The sequence below is a fragment of the Lampris incognitus genome, chromosome 5 (assembly GCF_029633865.1).
Source record: "Lampris incognitus isolate fLamInc1 chromosome 5, fLamInc1.hap2, whole genome shotgun sequence".
Classification (NCBI taxonomy): domain Eukaryota; kingdom Metazoa; phylum Chordata; class Actinopteri; order Lampriformes; family Lampridae; genus Lampris; species Lampris incognitus.
The window spans coordinates 53,885,559-53,893,810 of record NC_079215.1 but is presented as its reverse complement, the minus strand read 5'-3'; the positions used below and the strand labels follow the sequence as shown (position 1 = coordinate 53,893,810).

Here is an 8,252-nt window from a genome sequence, read left to right as displayed (position 1 = left end):
CTATTTTCTCTCCGATCCCGTCATGAACGCCATCATGTCGGAGCTCCCCGAAATAACAGATAGACGCGCGCTCTTCATTCGGGTATCTGTGTCTGTCTGTCTGTCCACGTCTCCAGCTTTGCTCTCCTCCGCGTCTGTCTCCTGGTCCAAAGCCGCCGCCCCTCGTGGGTAAACCAGAGTGACCGTGGTCTTCCCGCTGTCCTCGCTGCCCCTGGTGTTGACGCTCCAACACGCCCCCGTCTCCATGTGGAGGGGGCTTTCCTGCTTGAGGGACCCGACGTCGTGGCTCGCCACCACGGTCTCCACCGCTGCGCCCCCGGCGCCCCGGCATCTCGTGCAGCGGCAGCCGAGGAGGCGGAGGAAGGCCTCCCGGAAGTCCGCGTTGAACGCGTAGATGATGGGGTTGAGAGACGAGTTGCTCCAGCCGAACCACACGAACACGTCGAAGGTCCTCTTGCTGACGCAGTAGGGGCCACGCTGGGCGTTGGGCGACTCGGGCCCCGGGCAGAAGGGTATGGCGCAGTTCAGCACAAAGAAAGGGGACCAGCAGCAGATGAAGACGCCTATGATTATGCTGAGGGTTTTCACCACTTTCGTCTCCCGTCTGATGGACACCCTGAGAGCGCGGTGGACGGGCTGAGAAGGGCGGCGGTGCGGGTGAGAACAGGGGCGCAGACACGGACGCTGGCAGGAACTCGCGCTGAGGCGCGGGCGAGAGTCGGGCGCGTAATGGGAGTGGCAGCTCTGCGCATGCTCGGCCGCGCGTTCCAAGGTGGATATGCGTCTTATCTGCACCTGGGCTATCCGATATATGCGCGTGTACGTGGCCACCATGATAGCCACGGGGATGTAGAAGCTGATGAGGGAGGAGGAGATGGCGTAAGTGCGGCTCAGACTCGGGTCGCAGTGTCCGTCCCTGACGCTCGGCGTAGTGTTGCGGGCGGCGGCGGAGGAGGCGGCGGCTGGAGCGTCGCCGACGTCCGCCCGGTGCCACTTGAGCTGCACGGGGACGAAGGAGATGACCACGGACACGGTCCACGTCACGCCTAGCATGACGGAGGCCACCCTCCTGTCCATTTTCCTCTCGTAACGGAACGGGCTGGACACGGCCCAGTAGCGGTCCACGCTGATGACGCACAGGTTCAGGATGGAGGCGGTGGAGCACATGATGTCGCACGCCACCCAGGTGTTGCAAAAGGCGCCGAACGGCCAGAAACCGGCCACCTCGGCCGCGGCTTTCCACGGCATCACCAGCACCGCGACCAGCAGGTCCGACAGGGCGAGGGAGGCGATGAAGATGTTGGTCACCTTCGCCCGCAGATGCCGGTAGCGGAAAATCGCCGCGCACACCGTGAAGTTGCCGAGGAAGGTCCAGGAAATGAGCAGGGCGAGGACGCTGCCGACGAGAGCCCGGCGCCCCAGGAGTTTGTCCCGGCTCTCACTCCGCACCCAGTCCGCGGTGGTATTCATCGCCCGGTCCTCGGTGCGCCCATGTCGGCACAGCAAGGGAAATAACAGGGTTGAGCGTCGGACTGCGTGAACACCCAAAAGAAGAAGAAGAAGAAAAAAAGAGGCAGGAGGAGGAGGAGGAGGAGGAGGAGGAGGAGAGGTTAAACCGTCCCCTTTTCTGTATAAAACGAAAAATAAAAGTAGGCTTATACCCCCATGTCCCGCATATGAGGCTGGCATGTAGGCGCGTGTCCTCCTGGAGGGGCACTAATCTGTGATGCTCTTATGAGCACACAGCTGCAGATTTATCGGAGACCACGTGTACCACCAGCTGGTAAACTACTAAATCCACGTTAGAAGTTTTTTTTTTAAATTTTTCTACTCTATTTTTTTTGCCAGACACGAGACAAGTGTGCCGTGGGAGAAAAGCAACAGTCGCCCGCGGCCTTACTCGGTGATTGACACCTCGTTTCGGCTCCAGCTTCTTCATCAAACGAGCGCATCAAAATGCCCTTCAGGGCAAACCCGGGGAAACACAGGGAAACGTAACATGGGGGGGAGGAAAAAGAACTTCCCCCGGGGCGGGGGAGGGGGAGGGGGCGGCGTATGCGCTGAAACTGACCTACATCGGTCTAGCGTTGGTACGTCCCATCCAGCTGCACGCCATAGGAAGGTAATATCCCATATAGCGGGTCTATACGCTCGCTGTGGATGCTCAACGTGGGTACAAATGTATGTAGATTTGCAGTACGGCCGGAAGTGCCGTTAAAGTCCTCTTATCTTTAAACCGGAGGGGAACACGTGGTTCCGCTATGGAGACTATTTGGGGCAAGGCAGGTTTACATTCTCAGTATCCGTTTTATAGGGATTACAGATGACAGATCGTGTGGTTAAAAGTCTTACTGTGTATGATCTAGGATCCCGTTTACACTTGCTTTTAAAATGTGTTTGTTTTTGTTTTTTTTGCGATCGGGTCACAAGTGGACGGCGCTAAATACAAGTGTAAACGACCACCAAAACGTTTTGTGAACCGGGTACTCAAACCACTTGCCGAGGTGGTCTGGGCCGCATTGGGCCACATATATTTTGTAGTGTAAAGGTTAATGCGTCCTGATGCGTCCCCGTCAAGGACGTAACAGTAAATCTTCTTCTTCTTCGGAGTAACGAAATCTGATCACAAGTGGCCAGCAGGACACATTAGGAGACGCACGATAGACACAGGTGCAAACGGCGACGTGTCTCGCTGTCCACTTGCGAGCCGATCGTCCAAAACGCATTTTAAAACCAAGTGTAAACGGGGTCCAGGCAGAGAGACGAAATTGGACCCATGAGTGAAGGAGCTGGCCGCGGTGCTGAATGTCGTGCCTCCGACACCGTCAGGCGAACATTTTCAGATGATGCATCTGAGCACGTGTTTCCATAGACTAACCCTTGTTTTTTATTTTGCACCACGAACCCATTAATTCAGTACAATTAGTAGTTTATTAGTGTTTATTCAGCAGAGACATGGCGAATATGAAAGACAAAGAACGAGAAGGCGCGAGAAGTATCCGAAGGACTCGTTTTGGCACATTTGCAAAACACGCACCCCGGTTGCGTAATCCTACACTGCATGGCAATTACATACCTGAGTACACCCAAAGCTACTCGCTAGTACAAGCTGGACTTGTTATAAAGTACACGGCAGATGTCCTCCAGTACCACATCATTTATTGATACCAAGATGTCGTCCCTGTTCCCATCATCAGTTTCCCCCAGCGACTCCCAGCAGACAGGTTTCAGCCAAGACCACAGCGGAGGGGCCACACTTGGCAGCAGCGCGTCCGTCTTCTCGGTACCCACCGCCCCTCCGGTACACATGGCCTGGAATACGGACGCCCACATCGCAACTTATATGGGGCATGGAGGCCAAGATGGCAGCAGTGACGCTTTCCGAGGCTTTGGATGGCCTGTCGTTCATGTGGGAATTATATATATATGGATGGATGGATTTGTATACGTGCATGTGTGCGTGAGCAAGCTGTTTTGTGGCTTTGTGACTCTGTGTGTGTGCGCGTGTGTGTGTGCGTGACGCGCACATTTCAGCCATCAGTCCATACGTACTGAGGTCCCCCTTCGCTCCTCGTGCCCCTTGGTGCTGAAGCTGGGGCGCCCCTTGACGGGTTTCGGCTCCACGGAGGCAACAACTTCCAAGTCTTCACCAACACGGTGCAGAATATATTATTAGCACGCCATCCACAAGTGGTCCCCCCCATTTCAACCCCCCCTCCCCGCTAATTGGGAACCGATATCTGTAAAATACGGTAATGCGATGTTTCCATTGGACCCGGGGCATGGTCCCGTGCACGGCCACCACGCGCAGCGCGTTAATTCAGCCATACATCACGTTGTCCTTTGAAAGACACGAGTGAAGGTATAAGCTGCTTCATTTAGCCTGCAAGGAGAGGCGGAGTGATGGGCCCAACTGCATAGGGGGCTGCTCAGGTTGTAAATTAAACTGTCAAAATAGTCAATGTAGAAATAGCAGATGTGCCTTTAGACGTTGCTGTGATGAGCCAATTGAAGTCCATGCTCTGCTTGTACTGTCCAATGTCACCATACCTGTTGAGCAAACAAACGCTGGAAAGTTTGTTTTTTCCTCGAGTGAAGTATTTACCATCTCCACAGTGATGTTTAAAAGATATCAAGCACAGAGATTGGAAATCAAAGTTCTCCATACCTGACCAGGCATGACCTCCGCATCGGTGCCGCTGATATTCACCCCAGCACATCGACTTTGCAACGTAAACCATTAAATGTCCGATGCTACTCGGAACATTTCAGTGCTACATGTGAATTAACTCCACAGCAATGCCTCTTTAAAGCTACAATCCTCAACGTCATTGTGTTTGTTTGATATACTGACCCCATCCTATAGACTCTGGGATGATTGCATGGATGAAAAATTGAAATGATATAGGCGGTGCCTCGTCACCATTCATTTTCTATTGAGGGTCTCGCTCGCGCGATAAGCCGTTAAAAGCAGGTTGTCCATCCATCGATTATCCAAGCCGCTTATCCCAATCTGGGTCGCGGGAATGCTGGAACCTATCCCAGCAGTCATTGGGCGGCAGAAGGGGAGAAACCCTGGACAGGCTGCCAGGGCATCACAGGGTCGACACGCATTCACACCTAGGGGCAATTTAGTACGGTCGATTCACCTGACCTACATGTCTTTGGACTGTGGGAAGAAACCGCAGCACCCGGATGAAACCCACGCAGACACGGGCCGAACATGCAAACTCCACACAGAGGACGACCCGGGATGGCCTCCAAGGTTGGACCACCCCGGGGATCGAACCTAGGACCTTCTTGCTTGTGGGGCGACCGCGCTACCCACTGCGCCACAGAGCCGCCCGTGCAGGTTGTCATTTGTTGAGATCATCGGTCGTCCCTGGCAACAAGCTATGCATCGAAACACTGGGAATCGTGGAAAGAGGAGCCACTTCGATCAAAGGTGCTTCAGCCTAAACGAAAGGGATGCAACACTGAACATGGCCGCTAGGGATGCTCAAAGCGAAGTGGGTGTAAAATAAATGGGTGTAAACGAGCGAATTTCACAAAATCACAGACCATCACAACCATCTATATTTGTTCATTCCTATAAAGATTGTGTCTGTACTAGATAAGAGATTTATCAAACGCAACTGACATTTGACTCTAAAACACAAAGTTTTGTTCTCTTATGACGTCATCGCATCACACATGTACGTGTTGGCCAGTGGTTGCTTCCTGTTCAACCAACGTGGCCAGTCAGCTTTGTCTAGCCTCACAGTTACAGTAGCTGGCTTGTCAAAAGAAAAATGTAGCTGTATGGGTAAGACTCAAGTAGAAATTGTCATAATATCTTCTGGAATCTGGAAAAATATCAAGATTCATGTTATAGTAGAGTCTGCTGTTCTAGAACAGCAGACTCTAGATGCAGAGAAAGATTCGGGGCTTTACTGGTAAGCCAGGAAGTCATACACAGGTACTCAGTCAAATCAAAGCAAATAAATCCAAACCCGGAAGCAAAAACCCTAAGACCAGAGGACAAGCAGAGTCCAAAACCATGGAGACTTACACTAGTAAGAAATGCGGGGAAGCGATGAACACATAAGGATGAACAAATACAATCCGGCAGGGGAACAGGGATACCAGGGGAGTATGCACTAATGAGCCAAACCCCGAATAACGTTGATCATCTCCAAACAAGGGCACGTGTCAAGGTCCAGGTAGATTAGATGGTAAGTGAACAATCAGTTGGTAGTCAGTGTGGTGGATGCAGGAGAAATGGGCAGGTCCTGAGCACCAAGGGCCAAACTGTTAGTGGCCAGACCACTGGGTCAGAGCATCTCTGAAACGGCGAGGCTTGTGTGGTGCTCCCGGTCCGCAGGGTTGAGTACCTACTGACAGGGGTCAGAGGAGGGACAAGCCACAAACCGGCGACAGGGTGCTGGCGGCTCCACCCCGCAACTTACAGGTCTTGAAGGATCTGCTGCTAATTTTTTTTTTTTTGTTGAGCTGAATTACAATGTGTGCACCCAATAGTTTTTCTCTCCAATTGTACCTGGCCAATCACCCCGCCCTCCGAGCCTCTCGGTCTGCAGACTACCACACGCCCCCTCTGATACATGTGGAGTCGCCAGCCGCTTCTTTTCACCTGACAGTGAGGAGTTTCGCCAGGGGTACGTGGCGCGTGGGAGGATCACGCTATTCCCCCCAGTTCCCCCTCTCCCCCGAACAGGCACTCCGACCGACCAGAGGAGGCGCTAGTGCAGCGACCAGGACACATACCCACATCCGGCTTCCCACCCGCAGACACGGCCAATTGCATCTGTAGGGACGCCCGACCAAGCAGGAAGTAACACGGGGGATTCGAACCGGCGATACCCGCGTTGGTAAGCAACGGGATAGACCGCCACGCGACCCGGATGCCCCCCCCCCCAATAGTTTTTTTAAAGACCATTTCAATTAATTTTGTTATTAATAGGGTGTGAAGCCAGGCCGGGTCAGTGACACGGTTGTGACGTCTACCAAGCCAAAGCAGAGGACTGTTGATAATGGTGTAAGGTAATTATCTCTTATTTCATAACCTGTTATACAAAACTGTGATTGTCTTCAGTGTAAAATTATTCTAATTTGAATGATCAAATTCCACACAGGAGCATACTTTGCAAAGCAGTGCAGAGGGAGCTGCCTGATCCGGATGTCCTTAAAGCGGCGGAGGCTTATAAAGACTTTGCAGTGGACACTGCACCACTCATCACCACCATGGCAATCAGTGCTGGTGTCCCACTGGTTGACTCAGCATTTGGGAAAGATCAGGAAAGCAGTCCCATCTCCTACCAGCACCCAGTGCCCAAGAACCGGCTAACCTTATTCCACCCAGATGCCCCTCCACCACCATCACTACCTCTAGATGGGTATCAGGTTGGAGCCTACTAGCTAGCTGCCAGTCTGTGTGCCGTCTCCAACAACAGCTGCATCTGCAATCACTACAAACTAATTTGGACACGGTCAGGAAAATAGAGGTTGCTACAAGGTAGCAGAGTGTCTTCTGTAGGGTGGCACTGAGTCAGGAGGAATAGTACCACATCTTACCACTTCAGGGAGATTTGCCATGTCCGCGGTCAGAGTTCAGCAGAACATCTTGCTGAGGAAATAAGAAAGGGTGTGGCTCAAACAACACTGATGAAGAGGGTCCTGGCGTTGGATCCTGGTACCATTCAGGAGTATTGTGGGGTAAAGGAAACCAATTACTGGCCTTGTGGCTTTGTCATCCACCCGGATGCTCCCTGGTTAGGGTCAACTCCTGACGAGGTTGTTTGACGCAGCCAAAAATCCACCCTTTGGCCTGCTGGAGATCAAATGCCTAAATGTCAGACGTTATACTGATTGTAAATACCTGAAATGTTAAAGTAACACCATGAAACTGAAGCACGGCTACTACTGGCGGGTCCAAGGCCAGCTCCTGATTACAGGAGTGGAGTGGTGTGACTTTGTAGTGTTTGCAGAAGTGGACATGGTAATCATGAGGAAGAGGATTACTTCTTTTTTTTAGTGTAATAGATAAGTAGATAAGAGTTTGGCCTATGTTTGTTATTTTGTTAACCTTTTGAATATGACTATATTATATTGTTGATATTGTTCTGCAAAACAGTTGTTTACCAATGTGAAATGCATTTACTTTTAGTGTTGAAAACTTACCATTGTTGTGATTGGTTGGCTGTAGAGAGAATAACCTACCTTGAATGTGATTGGTTGAGAGGGCAGCGGGGAACGTCAGCGCGAGCAGACTGAACTGGGAGAGGGAGGAGGTCTCTCGTCCCTGGTGTGAGCAACGGAGCAGTTTGATGTCGAGTTGTTATGTGCTATTTTGCGGGGAAAGAAATGTAATTGAAGTTTAGTGAACAGTGATGTGTGCGGGTGTCTGACCGAGACCCATCCTGGGAACTGTTTGTGTGGACTGGGGAGACAAACTGACTACTCGTCAGTCCCATATGTGTACCCAGCGACGTTACGTAGCGAGCTAGCCAGTCGGTGTTCGTTGCTAGCACAGCAAGACGGGCGAATGGACTGGATGCGGTGAGGGGCTCTCCCCACAGTGAGTCGGGCCGTCTTCTAGTTTAGCGAAGTGACGTTATCAGTTACAGTATAGTGTTGTGTTCATGCGACCATCGAGGAACGCAGAAGGAGTCGTCTGTTGCCGTGTTGTGCTGCCGAGGCGAGCGCACGGTTTGACCGTGAGATGGTGCTAACGGCTAACTAGCCAGTTAGCTAGG

At 52.0% G+C, this 8,252-nt stretch overlaps 1 protein-coding gene across 1 annotated transcript; it reads right to left on the bottom strand.

The window, feature by feature from the left end:
- Positions 1 to 5,452, bottom strand: LOC130113043 (D(1) dopamine receptor-like). Its single transcript, XM_056280560.1, has 2 exons — positions 5,395 to 5,452; positions 1 to 1,415 (listed from the first exon to the last, which is right to left on the bottom strand). The coding sequence occupies exons 1-2, from the start codon at positions 5,450 to 5,452 to the stop codon at positions 1 to 3; spliced, it is 1,473 nt and encodes a 490-aa protein (XP_056136535.1).
- Between the last annotated feature and the right edge of the window lie 2,800 nt (positions 5,453 to 8,252).

Coding starts and splice junctions, on each gene's coding strand:
- LOC130113043 (XM_056280560.1), bottom strand. CDS start 5,452: ATGACTTCCTGGCTTACCAGTAAAGCCCCGAATCTTTCTCTGCATCTA. Junction 1,416..5,394: donor TCTGCATCTAGAGTCTGCTG/TTCTAGAACAGC, acceptor AACTCCTGGGGC/GCCGGGCTCTCGTCGGCAGC.